At 47.2% G+C, this 16,729-nt stretch overlaps 6 protein-coding genes across 6 annotated transcripts; 2 read left to right on the top strand and 4 right to left on the bottom strand.

Annotated features, from left to right (window-relative positions):
* Nucleotides 1–1,059: 1,059 nt before the first annotated feature.
* Nucleotides 1,060–2,892, top strand: B0J16DRAFT_336049 (uncharacterized protein; the record flags this gene model as incomplete). The annotated part of the gene is made up of 1 exon (XM_046127160.1): nucleotides 1,060–2,892. A coding segment is annotated over exon 1 (1,471 nt), but the record flags the coding sequence as incomplete, so codon positions are not given.
* A 1,657-nt stretch (nucleotides 2,893–4,549) lies between these two features.
* B0J16DRAFT_336048 (uncharacterized protein) lies at nucleotides 4,550–6,433 on the top strand. Its single transcript, XM_046127159.1, has 5 exons — nucleotides 4,550–4,743; nucleotides 4,798–4,972; nucleotides 5,025–5,293; nucleotides 5,341–5,812; nucleotides 5,862–6,433. The coding sequence occupies exons 1-5, from the start codon at nucleotides 4,704–4,706 to the stop codon at nucleotides 6,385–6,387; spliced, it is 1,482 nt and encodes a 493-aa protein (XP_045987718.1). The 5' UTR covers nucleotides 4,550–4,703; the 3' UTR covers nucleotides 6,388–6,433.
* A 154-nt stretch (nucleotides 6,434–6,587) lies between these two features.
* On the bottom strand, nucleotides 6,588–6,983 carry B0J16DRAFT_381693 (GTP cyclohydrolase 1 type 2/Nif3; the record flags this gene model as incomplete). Its single annotated transcript, XM_046131181.1, has 2 exons — nucleotides 6,588–6,642; nucleotides 6,697–6,983. 2 exons carry the CDS (start codon nucleotides 6,981–6,983, stop codon nucleotides 6,588–6,590), a joined length of 342 nt encoding a protein of 113 aa, XP_045987717.1.
* Nucleotides 6,984–7,209: 226 nt separating this feature from the next.
* Nucleotides 7,210–8,991, bottom strand: B0J16DRAFT_336043 (uncharacterized protein). The gene has a single exon (XM_046127158.1). The coding sequence runs from the start codon at nucleotides 8,611–8,613 to the stop codon at nucleotides 7,597–7,599; it is 1,017 nt and encodes a 338-aa protein (XP_045987716.1). The 5' UTR covers nucleotides 8,614–8,991; the 3' UTR covers nucleotides 7,210–7,596.
* A 131-nt stretch (nucleotides 8,992–9,122) lies between these two features.
* On the bottom strand, nucleotides 9,123–10,530 carry B0J16DRAFT_336038 (carbonic anhydrase). The gene is made up of 4 exons (XM_046127157.1): nucleotides 9,964–10,530; nucleotides 9,806–9,897; nucleotides 9,673–9,758; nucleotides 9,123–9,573 (listed from the first exon to the last, which is right to left on the bottom strand). Exons 1-4 carry the CDS (start codon nucleotides 10,116–10,118, stop codon nucleotides 9,319–9,321), a joined length of 588 nt encoding a protein of 195 aa, XP_045987715.1. The 5' UTR covers nucleotides 10,119–10,530; the 3' UTR covers nucleotides 9,123–9,318.
* Nucleotides 10,531–11,264: 734 nt separating this feature from the next.
* On the bottom strand, nucleotides 11,265–16,586 carry B0J16DRAFT_85748 (uncharacterized protein). Its single transcript, XM_046134583.1, has 8 exons — nucleotides 15,884–16,586; nucleotides 15,408–15,627; nucleotides 15,302–15,361; nucleotides 14,960–15,250; nucleotides 14,661–14,904; nucleotides 14,567–14,599; nucleotides 13,839–14,510; nucleotides 11,265–13,784 (listed from the first exon to the last, which is right to left on the bottom strand). The coding sequence occupies exons 1-8, from the start codon at nucleotides 16,309–16,311 to the stop codon at nucleotides 11,365–11,367; spliced, it is 4,368 nt and encodes a 1,455-aa protein (XP_045987714.1). The 5' UTR covers nucleotides 16,312–16,586; the 3' UTR covers nucleotides 11,265–11,364.
* Between the last annotated feature and the right edge of the window lie 143 nt (nucleotides 16,587–16,729).

Raw genomic sequence — 16,729 nt, 5'->3', positions numbered from 1 at the left:
ACCCATACCGCAGAGATTGCTGTTCATTTTTCTTGATAGAGTAGGATAGGCTGGCTCCAGGTTGAGGTGTCGAAAAGCGGTATGGCTTGTAGTGTCGGCTCCACGATGATGCTGATTGACTCGTTTGGCTTAAAGGCTTAGCGAGCTATTACCTGGGAGTTTGTTAAAAATGCAGTGAAAACGTACCTAAAGCTGAAAACCGGGGGGTTGAAATTCCAGCGCACAGTCAACAGACCTTCCTACAGCTGGAAATCCGATAGGTTCATTCTCGTGCTCACCTTATGCGGGCGACGTCAGCTCACAATTTGTGTTGCTAATGTTGGTCTTGCACCCAGAATCAAGTATGTTGCCAAGTTTACATACGGTGGCTGGCCGTGAGTTAAAGTTGCAGTGAAGGCCGTCGCCGTGTATATACGGATGTTTCATTGAGAGTCGAGTTAGCGCCAATTGACCTGGCTGCAGCAGTCTATTACTCACTCTGCTCTGCGAGCAGGACCAAACTTTTCTCCACACTACATTTTCTACCATCGAGGGGTTGGCGTGGGCCAAAATTGCAGTGCATGACTTACCTGCCGTGACACGTCTAAGAAATTAAGCACTACCTTCAAAGTTGTTAGAAGCGAATTTGAGAGCATGTCATATGGAAATGCAACAATTTCCTACACTTTGTCACTTTTCTACGCCTGAAAGTCGGACACAAATTACTGGTTCCTACCGGCCGCTCAGTCAAAAGTAGAACAATCCCAGAGGGAAATTGATCGCAGTGAAGGCTTCGCCCCCATCATCACTCACCACTTATGCAAATGTAACTCGCCCCGTAGGCACCAAAGCTGACATGCACATTTACACCTCCACATGAGAAGGATAACAGTAAGCCACCCGCAATGCTTACCCTGTGAAAAATAGTACGATCTCCTACGTGACGAAGTTCTTCTTTAGCGTTACGCGTTTTCTTATTGGCTTAAAATTGGGCCGGTCTAGAGTTGGCGAAAGGTCATACAGCAGACAAGAACATTTGCAATGTCATCCCTCAATAAATACGTCTACGAGCCATTAGGCGCCCAGGATGCAGTCCGGCTCATTATCCTAGATCCGGCGACAGACAGAGAGGCACCGTTGAGTTGCTCCATCATTCAACGCCGCCTCTCGACACAGCCTCTGGACTACTATGCTGTCTCTTATACCTGGGGCCACCACCAATTCTCCTCCACTCTGGAGATAAGATGCAATGACGCATCCTCGAAGTCGTTGAGAATAACGCCCAACGTCGACGCTCTGCTGCGGTGTCTGCGAGCATCCGACGAGACACGATGCTGGTGGATAGATGCCATATGTCTCGACCAGGAAAATGAACTCGAAAAGGCTGAGCAGATCCCCGCCATGGGAAGTATTTTCTCTCAAGCTCAGCAAGTCTACATCTGGCTCGGACCCGAGGATGAGGTGACGGCGAAGATGTTCAAATTCTTTCGCAAAGTCAGCAAACTACCAGACATGAATCAGGCGGAGATGGAGAAGCGTGTCCTCACTCTTCTGATATCGAAGCTCAACCGAACAGGCATGAACGCATTTGCTCGTCTAGCTGAGTTCTTCAACCGGCCCTGGTTCTCGCGACGCTGGGTCATCCAGGAGGCCTGTCTTGCCCGCGAGGCTATCTTCCATTGCGGGAGCTACTCGCTCTCTTTGTCTTTGCTCTCTTTGGCGGCAACCCGGATTCAAAAAACGACTCTGGCATCTTACCCTATCAAGATGATGTCAAATCTGTGGAGGCCTGTGGCCAAGCTTAGTATACTGGAGCTCTTGTGGAATTTTCATGAAGCTATCTGTCTTGAGCCGAAAGACCGTGTCGCTGCGCTGTTTGGGCTGGTGTCAGAGGACAATCGATTTCGTCTAGATTACAGCCTTGATTGGACTGAGTTATATAAGCAAGTCGCTGTGTCTGCTTTTAGTTCGAAGAACAACGACCTCGGCCTCCAAGTCTTGCTTCATCTGTTCGAATTCGGACAAGTGTCCCGAAAAGAGAATACGTCCTATCCATCATGGGTTCCGGACTGGGGGACCTCCCGGCGACGGGTTCTTCCTTACAGCTCCCAAGTGAGGAGCACGGACACGCATGAAAACTATCCCATTTCCCCAGGGCAATCCGACAAGGCCACTCTGACTTTCCAACAGAATGCTCTGCAGGTTCGCTGGAATGCATCGACTGGCGGGCCACGGGGACGACGAGTCATCTTTGCGAGAACCTTTGATACGCTCCCTGACGGTGCGAGCTACAAGACGAAACGAGTCGTATACATCTTGCAAGAGCTCTTCCCACCCTTGTCCAATTCAATCCATGATTTCATCACAGTGTCCTACTTACTCCAAGCTATTGTCCTGTTTCGCAAAAACACTGAAGACTGGAGGCTGAACAGCAAGGCTTTTGACAGATATATGAGAATGCTACAGGTGATGCTGTCAAAGTCACCGAACACCCCGGGTGCAGAAACACTCGACTATTTGCGAACTCTGGACTTTCTCCTCGAATATCACTGCTTACTTGAGCTGGAGCCATTCAATGAAACTGGTCGAAGCTTTGGTATTGGGCCAAAGACGGTGGTCACCGGGGATGTCATGATACCACTCTGGCGATTAGGATGGCATGCCGGTGGATCCAGACGGATGGTCACAATGCTTGTTGTGAGACCTATCAAAGACCATTCTACGTCAAGCATGTCGGAAAGGAAAGGATCAGTCCCACAAGGTAGAGTTATTGGCCCCGCGGTCTGTATCATATCTGGAGCTCAAAGTGGATATGAACATGGCCAGTTTCCTGGTGTCGGACAACATTCTAACTCCTGTTCCATGTACTTAATTTAGTCATCAAGGTAATTAGGTAAATAAATAAATATATTGACCCTGCGAGTCTCTTACTAAAAGTGGGTCAAACTTACAGGAAAGACTTCACGCCCATTCATCTCACTTAACCCCAGTCGTAAGACTTTCTTAACGTTGTCTCAGAGGGGAGTTAAAATTGCAGTGAAATATGGTTTGGGCGGGGTGTGCTGGCTGAGGCATAAAGTCCTTGTCCGATCATGGGTAGAGTCTGGGCTGAACAGCACGGAGTTTACAAGTAATTCGACGGTCTTGGTGGTGTTAAACCTGCAGTGAAAGAGGGTGTAGTAGCGTCTGGCCCAAGTCCTTTCTCCTCTCCCCAGCGCGAAGGGATGTATCTTAGGTACAGGTAAAAACGGAGCCTTGAGGGGGGTTAAAATTGCAGTGCACAGCATTATGGGGCGGCGACTGCAGCAAATGCAATTCAATTAAGAACGACATTTCATTGGAAGAGCTAAAAAGCAGTGAAGTTGTGTGAGAAAGCCAGAACTTCGTCTGAGAGTACTTTTGTAAAGGTACTCTCCCAACACACTTTGGCCATCTGGGCACAATCGTTAATAAAGGCGAAAGAAAACATTGTAAAACCATCTATTACGATGGACATGTCTTTCAGTACATAGGATAACAATTAACGTTCGATCATGTTTAGTTACAAAGTATATTAATGGGGTGAAAGGAGAAATCGCCCCTGTCATTGTACTTGTATAACCTTGTTTAGTCTTCAGAGAGGCGTCGGCAGGATGAGTGCGCAGTGGCTCAGTCCAAGCGATGCTGGTTACCGAAGGTGATAGCACTATGAGAAAGCTCACAGGGGTATTTCAACAATATATTGACTGATCATCCGTTATGCATGACTCTAATATTTTAATTATGGTAAAATGTATTCTTTCTTGTCTCTGTCTGGGAGTTTCAGACGGGGTGCTGGTTGGAAGGTGACAAAAATGGAGCCAAGATGACCAGTCGCTTTGAAAACACAGCACGTATCTTACTGCCCGTTAGGTTGTTGGCGGAAAAGCCTTGGGGGAGTTAAAGTTGGCAGTGAACCTAAGCTCTGCACCTATCCTTGATCACCTACCCCCAGTCGTACACCTTTTTAACAGTGGTCTAATGTTCAGTTGTTCGCCTTCTTTTCACTGCATTCTTAGCCCCTCCCCAACAGCGTTCGCTGCTTAGGTCCATATCAATCAATTAGCCAGGCATGTTCCTACCCACTAAACGGGATAAGCTGCGCATTTGTTAAGTCCGTGCGTTGCCCGTTACAGAATACTGTAGCTCTATGAGAAAATCCACGGAATATTTCAACGAATTGTTCACCGATTATCCGCTATAAACAACTCTAATAGTTCAGCTGGGATAAGATATGCCCTTCTTTATATCCGGTAGTTTACAGACGGGGTTCTAGTTGGAGGGAAAGAAGAATGCAGCGAAGATGACCAGTCGCTTAAAACATAGCACTATTCCTACTATGTACCCAGTTGTTGACAGAACAGTCTTGGAGGGAGTTAAAATTACAGTGAGGGCCAGTGGAAGACAGCTGCTGTGGCTGAGCTTTTTGTGCCACCTGAACTTGTTCCTATCGGAGGTGCTCTCATTTTACCGTCCCCTTTCAGCCTAGTGGATTTCCCCAAGTTCGACTAGCGCTTGCGGAGACTCAGCTCCAACATCCATGACCCCGCAACATCGGCCATCAACTTCCCTGATCCGAAAGAATGATGCTTGCAACCAACATTCTAGAAAGAAGAATTTATTCTTTTTCTCTTTTTAACCCTACAACGTCCACTCTGTCGGACATTTGATAAGATACCGCCAAGCGTCGATCTCGGCTCTATGCGATGCCGCCAAAGAAACGTGCATACGTACCAAAAACAAAGGGTCAGTTCGCTACCCCCAACCGAAAGTGAGGCGGAGTCATTGACCAAAAGACAGGTTGCCATGAGTGTTCCAAGCGACGCATTCATTGTGATAGGACTGAACCTAGTTGTAACAAGTGTACTTCTAGAGGTTTGAGTTGCAGTGGTTTGGGTATTCGACATCGATTTAATAAGGGTGTTGCTGCGAGGGGGAAATGGGCTGGTAAGACTATTGACAAGGTCTACGAAGAGTGAGTCGAAGATGCACGGACTGGTTGGAGATGTTTGCTAATGTCTATCTAGGAATGAATGGAAGGTTGTCGCCACAGATGACGCGCAATTAATATCGACATCAAACGCAACTCAACTTCCAGATACTACAGACCTTCAAGCCGAGGAGTATGACCAACTATGCGACTTCGGAACCGAGCCCGCCCCTTCGGAACTTCAAGTCCGAGACCTAATCACTCGACGGAGCGGATCATTAGACGATCATGCCGCCTTCTGTTCACTCTTTTTACAAGACATCCCAGAAACCACACCAGCGTGGAAGCGAAACTTGTTTCTCACGTGTGAGTCATGCCTCACGACGCTTACAACATCTACTAACAAGCACCAGTTTCACAATGTATATCGACAGAGATGGTGGCCATCGATGGCGTCCACAACGACTGGCGCCACCTCCTCCTCCCTCTGGCCCAACAAGACGAACTGGTCATGGACGCCGTCTTGACAGTCTCAGCATTTCACTTCCACATCAACAAACTTCAAAACACTCTAAGGCAGAGCAAACAGCAATACAATGCCTTTGGCACTAGAACTTACGATTCTTACGTGCCCGACCCATATCAGCTTCTCGGCCGCACTCTGCAAGGTCTACGGATACGACAGGAACTCAACTCCGGCGATCAAACGACACAACATTCCGTTCTAATTACTTTGCTATTACTAATGACTTCTGTTCTTGTTACTGGCGGTTCGGACTTTCCCATGCTATTGAGAATGTTGGAGTCTGCCCTTGATGCTATTGGTGGCAAGGAAGGTCTTGGAACAGGTATTCTGGCTGGCTTCATCATGCGCGAGCTTCACAAGTATGTTCTTGTCTCCCCGCCCCGATATTCTGATTACTTACACATTTAGAATCCGAGTCTACGCAGCTCCACATCTAGGCGAAGAAATGGGTCTCCCAATGCTATCCTCCCAAGCCCGAACAGACCAACTCTTCGGCTGCCTCAACCACTGCCTCCAACTCTACCCCGAACACTCCCCTCTCTTCTCCCAAGTCGCCGACCTAGTCTACCAAGCCCGCGATATTTATCTTCAACAAGTCCTCTCCGACCAAACAACCAATTTCTTCGACCTCGACCCCATCCCCGCAAATCCCAGCTCCGTCGCCCGAGTCCAGCGCTTCATCGAAACACTAGCTCAAATACCGCACACCTCCCCCGTAGCGCACATGCTTATCTGGACAACGTTTGTGGCTGCTTCAGACGCTCAATTGGATGAGCATAAGATGTTCTTTGAGGATGTGTTGAGGAGACATCATAAGAGGAGTGGGTTTGGAAATTTGTTGAAGGGGATCGAGGCTTTGAAGAGGATTTGGGGACGAAAGCCGGGGGAGAGGTGGACTACGCTTCTACCGCAGACAAAAGTGCTTGTCGCGTAATTTGACTTTATGATGGATGATAGAATGGATGATAAAATGGCGATGTTATATAGTGTGTGTTATTGATAATACCCTAATTGAAATCTTTACTCTGACTCGAAGTCCTATATGGGGAAACGGAATTATTGTCATTCTGTCCAACGAACTACACCGAAACTCTGTCAGGCAAATGTTCAGGCTACCTTGTGCAAGCAATCAAATCAAAAGTCCTCAACTCGATAAACCTGATAAGGGACCTCCTCATACGGATGGGCCCTACAAATCATTAGCTCCCATCCCACTCTCACCCAGTCGCATCGAATCACTTACTCTTTAAGCGCAGCAACCGCCTTCCTAGTAGTATCCTCCCCAACAATCAACGTCTCAACCCTAACCTCGGGCGTCTCCTCCAACTCGCCAACATTCCCAATAGCGGGATTCGCCGCATCTCCGGGTCTGAATTGTCCAGTACCGGTTGTCTGCCACGCGCATTCCGTGTAGCCGCCCGGACCCGGGTAACGTCCTGCGCCGGCTTTGAAAATGGCTGCTTTGCATGCAGCCGCGTTGGAGGGTGGAACGTAGAAGACGAGGGTGAAGCGACGGAGTGGTGATGCCATTTTTGTGATATCGGAGTGTTGCGATGGTTTGTGAGATTGAGAGTGAGAGTGGTGTTGCGAGAGCCGGGCCGGGATATATGGTTCGAGAATATTCTTACTCCACGTTGAGATCCAATCAGTTTTGACGCCCTTTTGTATGTTGCTTGTATCATGTGACGTCAATGTATCATCAATTGACGCAGCTGAAATTTATCTTGACGAGTTTATTCCGTCTAATTATTCATCGGTTTCTCATAGTTTTGTTTCAATACGGCAAAGATACTGAAAAGGGCAGAATGCTTGATAAGCAGCTGCTGGCAGAGCGCCCTAAAATTGCAGTGCAAGGTGGAAGGTGGAAGCGGGTTAAAAATTGCAGTGAAATAGAGGAAACCTCGCTTGTCATTGGACATATGATACAGTTATGCACTTCCCCAACCCCATGACATGTAGTTAGGGGAGAGCATAAAATTGCAGTGCAAGAAAGCTGGGGAGGTTTATAATTGCAGTGAAAAAAGCCAGGCAACACCAAAGTTCTCAGTGGAAATACAAATATGCTGTATTTGAAAAACCTCAAAAAGGAAACGAGATTGTAATGGAGAAAAGATATTATACGGAGAGGATGTGAATATGAGATTTAGCATGGCACCTTCATCTCATCCTTCCCTAATATAGTAGACCAAGCATCCTCCACCTCATTCGGAATATTAAAGTTATTTTTCGCGCCTTTGTCAACTCTTTCTTGTGCATGTGTGGTGTCTCCCATGATTCTATCCAAGAAGCGATCCATAGACCAAAGTTGTCCAGCATTATCATCGCCAATTCGGTTCGTTGTTTGGTCTGATCTCCTCTGCGGCCAACTCGAAACTCTCGCCTCTTGATCGTCGTAAACCTTGTCGAAAGATGATACGGTCCGACTGCTCATGGCAGGATCCTGGACTATAGTAATAGATCTCGGGGACTTTATGCCGTAGTTGTCCAAGACTTTTCGAGTTTCCAAAGCGTCGGCTCCACAGTTTGTTGAACGATCCACAACCAAGGTGTTAAAACCATCATCATCCTTAGGCGTATCGTTGATCTTCAACCTATAAAACCGCTCGGCCATAACCTTCAACACCTGGCCCTCTGGCTTCCCATCGATCTCATCAAAGATCGGCGCATACTTCTTGCTGGCTCGAATAGCATCATAGACAAAGGACGTACAAGGCCCGATTCCACCACAGAGAACCAAAACTGTATTTCTCCTACAGTTTTGCTGCTCTACTGCCCATTCAAACACCGCTTCAGGGATCGCCAAGATCGCCGAGGCGCATAGGACGATCACATCTGTTGATGTATCTGTGTTTTCTTGTTGGGGGGTTTGAAGGTATGTGTCAAGGTCTTTGGCGCTGTAGATTTGTTCGAGTGCTAAGAATTTTGAGATGATACTGGCTGAGCCAGCCAGGTTTCCAGAGTCTTCCGCTATCCTTGAAGGCATTTTGATAATCGATAAGTAATGGATATGTTCGTCTGGCTCCGGACGAAAGGGAGCATGGTTGATATATCTCGGTGAGCTTACCACACCAAGACATTCTCCCCTCACCTTTACCCATTTATTCGACCAGATAAGTTGTTGCAAGGTATTCCAACCAGTGAGATTAATACTTTTACTCATAATTTCATCATTAAAATGGTCTTGGTGAGTGAGCCCGCTTTGTTACTAACACGGATCGTACGTAACATAGATCGGACTAGTCCTATTCTGGAGGACTACTGACATTGGCGCACCAAATGGTGAGCTCAAGAAAATCATAGTGACAGTTATGTGGGTTGTAGTAGTAATCACTTCCTGAGTAATAAGAGGCCTATGAGACATTATCGAAATTTCAATCCCCCATGTTTTCATTACAGTTAAAGATTGAGGCTAAGTGAGGGTGCCACCTTGGTAACGCCCGGCGGGCCCAGGTTTCATCCTTCTAGCGGTTGATGATCATAAGGCTGATCGACGACTAATACCGGGACTCGACAGACATACTTTTCGGGAAGAACGGAGACATATAGACTTAGATACGTCAAGGAGCTATTGATTCTCTTCCTATGTGTTACATGAGCAAGGTTGCAGTAAACGGCTATTGTTGCCGGGGCCTGACATATCCGACCTGCCGGTCCTGGAAGAAGCGGCTTGACTGCAGGTCTGGACTCCCAGCTATGCAGGCCACTATTGAATCTGTTCTACTGGAACATGTCGAAATGATAAGATATATCGGCCGTTATTTGCATTTACTATCTCATATACATCAAGAAATCAAAATCGCTCGCTCATAACTCCCGTACCACAAACCAAGTATCCCTCAACGCCAACACCAGCAAAATTGACATGTTATGGGCTCGAGCACTCCGAATCAGCCCGCTCATCAACAAGTTCAATCCGTCCTGTCTTAACATCATAAACATACCCCGTAATCGGCACATCCAAAACCAAAGGACTCTTCCTCAAAAAAGCAACATCATCAATAACACTCTGTCGCAAATCAGAAAAGGGTAGAAAGGCCATATGATCTACATCTTCATGCAATTCATCCCGGATTTTAGCGCGAAAGTCTGTGTCGGAGAAGGTCTGCATGCCGCAGCCGGTCTGTGGGTGGTGTCAGCCGGCCCGGTTGGCTGGGAATATTGGTCCAATAATTGAGACCACGTTTTTTTCTAGAAGGACAGAGGGGGGAGGGTGTCTTACATGGTGCATGATAATTATCTCACGCGTGCCGAGCATCTGCTGAGAAATCAGGATTGATCGGAGTGCTTCTACTGCGCGACCACCAGCTTGAAAGCTGTCAGCTTTGGAATCAACACCAAGGAATTGATATTACCGTTTCTGATGACATGCGCATCACCAAGATCTAAACCTAACACTTTCTCGACATCCAATCTACTATCCATGCATGCTACAATAGCGACCTTGCTATTCAATATTAGATACATTCTGGCGAGGAGATCTACCCGTGTGTGTGAGATCGCGCTAACTGACCGACGGGGTGGAGAAGGTAAATGCGACTGATTGAAACTCGCAGCAAATTTCTGATTCGCAGCTTCAAACTCAGAAGCAACAGAAGGTCGACGAACAGGGGTAGTAATAGAGGTATCAAGGGCAGGCATTTTCGGTTCAAAGAATGAAAGCTTCATGTTGGAAACAGTGCTCTCAAAATAGGCTATTGAAAAGAGCCAAGACTTGATCTTGCATACAAAAAGAAGAGCCGAATCCTAAAAAGCGGGGAGACAGACGTCTTTATATCCCCAAGCCAAGAGCCAAGAAAACGCCAATTCATTCATTGACCAAACAAACAAACACAAGAATAAGCCATGTGCCTTTGTCCTTTGATCCGGGTATATCACAACGGCGGGGTCCGAACTCCCCGTGCACACCCACTTCCGAGACATCTGTCTGAGATCCTGCGCTGTTGATGTTGAGATCATGCGATGGATGAAATGTTACCGGCTGTCAGGTACACTACAGGGATGGGTCGGGACCGGGTGAGATTGCCGGTAGGTTATTGATATTGTGCATATATGAGGCCATGGCGCTCGCCGCTCGGCGATATCCTCAGTCCGGCTCGTTTTACGGCGGAAAGAAATCAAATTTGACAGTATCATATTCGCAGACAGCCATAATCACCCCCATCAATGCCAACTATGAAAGGTTACAATGAACTTCTTGGCTAGCTTGGTCAGCCAGTGACAAATACTCCAGAATCTGGGGAAGCTTGCTAGAAATACCGAACATCGCCGATGTGTAGATCCCGGCATAAAGCCGTCTTACCATCCGTATTTAAGCTCGATCCTACCTCGACTATGCATTCTGCACTGAACTCAGGTATACCAATCAGCTTTGGAAGTCAAGGTCACCCGTCGCATTCACTGAAACGTAGAATCAAGTCGTTCCACCAATGTAGTGCAAGAGGGTGCCACTAGGGAGCAGTATGACATATAGATTTGTCTCCTCACTCGCTGCGCCGCAGTCTATGGCCAACGCAGTTTAGACGACTTACCTATGGCAACTTTGACAAGATATTGGCTGTTGAAGGGACTGGCGCAGTTGTTCAAGGGTATGGCGCTCGATAGGATTCTACTGCAGTAGTATGCGCGGTAGCGAGGGGAGTATTGAATGAAGCACTGGTATTGTAAACAAGGAAACGTTGGTCTGGATCTAGATGGCTGTATGATCTGGTTTAAAATGAGCCGCTTCAAATTTGGATTGGTATCACGAAAGTCAATGTTCGTAAGCGAGCGTCAGGGTGTCAGAGAGAAAGCCACTTAAAACATAAGAGATGAAATATTATGATCACCTTATGCGGACTTCAGCCAGCAATTAGCCCACTTCATTTCTGTGGTCTAAGCCTGAGAGGAAAATTCTTCCAACACTCCAAGCTTCTTATTGTGCAGGCAAGTACTTGCTCCTGTGAAAACCTTCATCGAATCGCCCTCTTCCACTGTAGTATCCAGCAATAACTTCTATACAAGATCGCACACCACTTTGCACCTGCGGATTGCTTGTATTCTGGCGACGTACCTCCTCCATCATGTGTCGTACGAACCCCGCTTGTAGCTCCCCTTTTCGCCTTAAGTTTCTCTTCAGTCTTCGTCTCGGTGATCTAATGAACAGTTCTGCGTTGTCTTCCATTTCCCCAGGTGACTCTAGTATCTGGTCGATATCCATTTTTGTGTCGATATCCATTTTTGTCTCCTTCATCTCGCGTACGAAGCCTAACCCTTGCAGCTCCTCTTTCCGCCTCAAGTTCTTTAACAACCTTAGTCTTGGTGATCCAATGTGATCCTTGAGCTTGCAGAGATTCTTCTCTGACCCTAAAGCTAGGAACAGTTCTGCATTGTCTTCCATTTCCTCGGATGACTCTGGAATCTGGTCGATATCCACTTTCGTCGTCATCGTGATAGAAGACAGAGCGACTCGGACTGTTGGTGAGATGCTCTCGTGCCAACTTCCCATGAGGCGACGAACATATGATGGTTCAAGATCCGATGCCGCTGCCATTATGGCACCATCTAGGACATTAGTTTGGCTTTGAGGCCACCACGTATCATCCAGACATGCTATTTCAAGAAGGTTCCGAATGTTTCTGACGGAGCCTGCGCGGCATGCAGTCTCGAAAATGTAATATGTGAGGGTATAAACTCCATGCGTAGCTAGTTGGCCGAAAACTAAAGACTGAAGGTTTGTAACGGCTGGATCTCGGAGAGTTGAGTAAAGGCCCTTCCTTAAGAAGAAGCCGAATAGGCACTTGTCTGCAAAATATTCTGTTACCAGATTGGCGAGATCGGAGTCTTCGAGAGAGCGTTTTGATTCGAATTGTCCGCAGAAACGCTTGCACATTATTGAGCTGTATAGTCCACCGGATGCTTTGACAAACGAGATGGCTTCTGCCTCGGTGAAGGAGAGGACTCCTGCGAGGCTTGAGTTTGCAAGAAAATCTTTCACCGTCTGGTGAACCAATTGAACAACGTGCTGGCCGTTGACTTGCTGGGAATTTCGATGTAGTTTGGAAGCAGGGCCTAACTCTCTAGATTTCGGGTCGATGACCTCAACGAAGAAGCTGCACAGTTCGAACAACGTGTAGCAGAAGTATTCCCAGTTTCCCCCTCTCAAGTCACCATTTGTGACTCTGAAGTCCTCATCGTCGGTAGTGATGGGGTCATCATGCCGTGGCACTGTCAGCCCTTCCCAGAGTTCTTCAAGTGTGAGCGTCCTGACGATGCTGGCCCCGCTGACCCACATGAGGACATCTCGAGTTTTGTTGATACAATCTCGCGGAATTTGATCCGCAAGATATGTGTACAGCTCTATCAGATCTTTTGGGAGCGCTCTCATCAATTCTTCCAATTCTCTGGCAGTCATTCTTTTGTATCGACATCGACTTTCCAACGTAGTCAGGGCCAATGTGACCCACAGCACAACTCCATTGGCATTATCCAAGAGATAGTTGCGGATGTTGTCTAATGTCGCCTTCTCCCGGGCCTGAAGTTGAAGGAAAACATCCGTAAGCATACCCTGTGATGGCGTTGGCGAGTCCCTACACAAGGCTCGGTTTATCAATTGCATTCCACTGTCAACAATCGTTTCAATGTCGGCTTTGTTTTCTTGCTGCATGATGATGTGCCGGATATCAGTACCCAAATGTCTTGCGTTGGGTACCAAAGACTCTTTTATGTCGTTGGTAGGTCGGCTAAGAACAATAAACTTGGTTAATCTCTTTGACACTATCGCCGATAGAGATTTGACCATTGTCAGTATCGCATCCCGACTCTTGCCGCTTTGTTCGCCATCCTCTGACTCATCAAGCCCGTCGAGGATGCAAATGATCGGAATAGAGCATTGCAACAATAGTTTCAGCATGAAAGCCAGATTTTCCGCATCCCAGATAATGCCTTGCTCTTCAGAGTACGGCGGTTTGGTGCGATAAATGCTGGACACCCTGGCAAACTCTGAGGGATGCTTTTTGAGAATTTGAAAGATGACTGATCTCATCATGGATATATGAGCCATAGTGATAGGACCGTCACGTCGGCTGTAAAACCAATCGACGACTGTTGCAGGCGCTCTTGTAGTGTTGTCTCTTTTGGCTTCCAGATGTCGAGCAATGTGCGTAACCAGTGACTTGGCTAGAACTGATTTACCACTGCCAGGTTTCCCCTCTATCCAAAGGATACTGGGCAAGCCACATTTCCATATATCGAACTCTTCATGGTCAAATATCCACTTGTTGGTTCCAGACTGTGCTTGAGAAACTCTATCTCGGCGCAAATTGAGTTCCGCGAAACGGAGCGATGATAGGTATTCTGCCATTGATCAGTCCATAACGCCGCCCTCAGTGGAACTAGAAGTATACTCACCATCATACTCTGTGCTTTCACTAATTACCATCATATCCTGATGCCTTTTCGATATCACGTTGATCTTCGTCCCGCGTATCAGCACTGGCAAGAACTTGCCAAGGTCTGCCAATTGAGCGAGAAATAGTGATAGACTTTGCTCGTGAACGATATCCAATCTGTCAATGATGATGAAATACCCACGATTCAGATCGCTCGAGGTACAGACCAGCTTTTTCAGCTCTTTGAAACCAACATCCACGGGGGTTGTTGGTGATGTTAGAACCGTCCAAACTTTGACAAGATCCAGACCGTAAGAAGCAATGTTGTTCGCTACCGAAGCATTTTCTTGCCCTTGGCTGAATTCAAAGAGGATGAGCTGCCCGATTATATCCGTCAGGATGGCATTCGGATGTGCATATGTAGAGTTGGCAGTGGCTGGGCGGCACTTGTGATACAGAATACGGAGACCAGGCCAATGTTCCTTCGTAAGAAGCGTTGCGACAGGAAGCAATGGACTTGGAGTATCAATCCTGTCCATGTTGTTCCAAAGAATCCCTTTTTCTAACCTTTTCCAACTTGAGAACGCCGTGGTATGGGTAAACCAGGTAATGTCTTCAAGACTTCCTTGCTCAAAGTCACTCTCAACGAACACGCGGCACTTGATCACACGTTCTATGTGATAATGGATTTCTGAGATCAAGACACAAGTCAGTCAAAAGGTTCATGTTAAGATAAGCCAGACTTACTGGACAGCATTTCCTGAGGAGAGCTTTCATCTGCTTCATGTTCTATCGTGTCAATCGGGCAGTGGCCGAAGGGATGAGTTCATCAATTACCTACAATTATCTTCGAAGCGCTTGGAGATACTGGGTATTGCCTCATCAACAAGCGTCATGAGTCTGGTTTTGACAATGGAATATTCATCTTGGCTTCGATTTTCGTACTTAACGAGTCCCGAATGATCAAGGTTCAACGGTATGTTGTCTTCATCAGCAGCTGCTATCAATCCGGTGCTCGTGGCTGACTGTTCCGTGACCATATACACTTTAGGCCCAGTCTTGGTGAGTGTGCCATCTGGCTTGATCTGGTCTTATTCAGCAATGGCTCAACATAGTTGTTTGGAGACTAGTAAAACTCACTTCAACCGTCGCACTTTCCTTGCGTTCAAAGAAAGAGACAACTTTGTATTGGTTCTTACAGGCATGTGCAAACCGATCGGAGAGTGACTTAAGATAATTGGATGGCTCCCCTTCATTGTCAACCACAAGATCCTCTATGAGTCGTTTGTTGGGGCGGCCTCGGACGATACTGCGTAGCTGTTCGTTGCGAAGTCCAAGATTCGGAACGCCAAAGAAAATGAAGCCATAGCAGGAAGTAAACAGAAACTTATTCTGTCGTTCTTCTCCCCTTTTGCGTGCACGGTATAAGGCCTGTTGAGTAAGTACATCTGAGGTCAAAAAGAGACAGCTTTCAACTCTTACCTCTTTGATTAGGAGCCCTCCCAAGCTATGGCCAACAAACACGATCGGCCGATGATCTGCCTAATCATGATAAGCCGAGATAATCAAATTGAAGCGGCATACGTACTGCATTTTGGCGGAATGCCTTCAGAGACTCCAAGAAGCGAATGCCGAGATCTTCTATAGAGTCTCTAGAATCTCCCAGCACGGACGTGTCATAACCATAGACCAACACACGTACTCCTGGTATGTCTTCCGGAAGGTAGTCTCGTAGCCACATGTCGTTGCCAGTGGGTGACTTCCAAGAGCCTATCGGGTGGCTTCCTAGTCCTGGGACGGCTATAACACTGGGAGCAGCTTTTAGTATCGTGTAATTTTGAGTCAGAAATTGTACCTGAAGATAGGATTTCCATCGTGAATCTTTCGAGCACTATAGTCCAGGCTCACACGAGACCTTTTTTCTTTTTGCCTTGCCTTCCCTTACCTTGTCCTAATATTAGGTTTCGGCTGAGCATAAATGCGCTGTCTTGCTTTCATCCGGCTTTTTGTTATCTTCCTTCCAACAACATGAACCACAGAGACATCAAGAGAAATTGTACTTACTCAACCTGGCCACCTTCAGGTGGTTCGTACAGGGGTGTGATGCCAAGGAACTTGGTGTCAAATCGGCATCCAGTTTGCGCGAATTTTGGGTACGACAATAATTGTCTAATGAGCTGATCTGCTGGTAGCGATGTATAGAAGGTAACTGTCGCGCAAGCCTTCTTAAGATTCCTGCGCGTCAAATGGTGCTGAGTCACCCTCACAACGCGTTTCTGCGGGTCACTTTCCACGATGGTTTTGATGTCTGCCTCGAATTCCTCGCGGGAGCTGTCGACGGGAATATCCTCGACTCGAAGGGTTAAAGGCCGCACCCGCGGTATTGGTTTGCTGCTAGCTTGTGCATTCCAGATAAATATGTACAGAAGGGCAAGGATGAAAATGCCGATGCCAGGTAGAAAGAGTATAGGTTCTTTCCAGACGATATCCATTGTACCAACAGGTTCCGAGAAAAACGGGAAGGTTCAGGCGGGAGCCGTTGGACGTTCACAAGATAACAGATGGTAGTGGGGGAGTGACAGAAGAATTATCCCCAAGGGTTAGGGCGCCAAAATAAAGTAGCCTGGGTTCCAGTCTAAGCTTGCATAAGGTGAGCAAATTATTTCGTCTCTTATACTCCCAGCAGCCAATTCTTCTGACCCTAACGAGCGGAAAGGTTCACGTTGGACAACCCAGGATCAGAGATGGAAGGGGCTGAATGTTTTCGTAAGAATGTGAAAGGAAGGTTGAAAGCCACTTCCCTCATTGGTGACGGGGCTGTGGTGTGGTCATGCTGACAAGCCACCTCATTTTCAACCTTCCCCGTTGGCTAACGGCATACCTTACCGCCCTGGCTGCCTCCCGCTGCAG

The sequence above is a fragment of the Fusarium flagelliforme genome, assembly GCF_020744385.1.
Source record: "Fusarium flagelliforme strain FIESC 12 MPI-CAGE-AA-0113 chromosome Unknown B0J16scaffold_2, whole genome shotgun sequence".
Classification (NCBI taxonomy): Eukaryota; Fungi; Ascomycota; class Sordariomycetes; order Hypocreales; family Nectriaceae; genus Fusarium; species Fusarium flagelliforme.
Note: the sequence above shows the minus strand (reverse complement) of the source record. Positions and strands in the feature narration are given on the sequence as shown.

What these genes read in the sequence shown, in the direction of transcription:
- B0J16DRAFT_336038 (XM_046127157.1), bottom strand. Translation starts at nt 10,118, where the DNA reads ATGAAGCTTTCATTCTTTGAACCGAAAATGCCTGCCCTTGATACCTCT. An exon ending in TTACCTTCTCCACCCCGTCG is followed by an intron (nt 9,898 to 9,963) that starts GTCAGTTAGCGC and finishes AATATTGAATAG; the next exon opens with CAAGGTCGCTATTGTAGCAT. An exon ending in AGATAATTATCATGCACCAT is followed by an intron (nt 9,574 to 9,672) that starts GTAAGACACCCT and finishes CACCACCCACAG; the next exon opens with ACCGGCTGCGGCATGCAGAC.
- B0J16DRAFT_336043 (XM_046127158.1), bottom strand. Translation starts at nt 8,613, where the DNA reads ATGAGTAAAAGTATTAATCTCACTGGTTGGAATACCTTGCAACAACTT.
- B0J16DRAFT_336048 (XM_046127159.1), top strand. Translation starts at nt 4,704, where the DNA reads ATGCCGCCAAAGAAACGTGCATACGTACCAAAAACAAAGG. An exon ending in ATTGACAAGGTCTACGAAGA is followed by an intron (nt 4,973 to 5,024) that starts GTGAGTCGAAGA and finishes ATGTCTATCTAG; the next exon opens with GAATGAATGGAAGGTTGTCG. An exon ending in ATCATGCGCGAGCTTCACAA is followed by an intron (nt 5,813 to 5,861) that starts GTATGTTCTTGT and finishes TTACACATTTAG; the next exon opens with AATCCGAGTCTACGCAGCTC.
- B0J16DRAFT_85748 (XM_046134583.1), bottom strand. Translation starts at nt 16,311, where the DNA reads ATGGATATCGTCTGGAAAGAACCTATACTCTTTCTACCTGGCATCGGC. An exon ending in GAGGGCTCCTAATCAAAGAG is followed by an intron (nt 15,251 to 15,301) that starts GTAAGAGTTGAA and finishes CTTACTCAACAG; the next exon opens with GCCTTATACCGTGCACGCAA. An exon ending in TGAAAGCACAGAGTATGATG is followed by an intron (nt 13,785 to 13,838) that starts GTGAGTATACTT and finishes GATCAATGGCAG; the next exon opens with AATACCTATCATCGCTCCGT.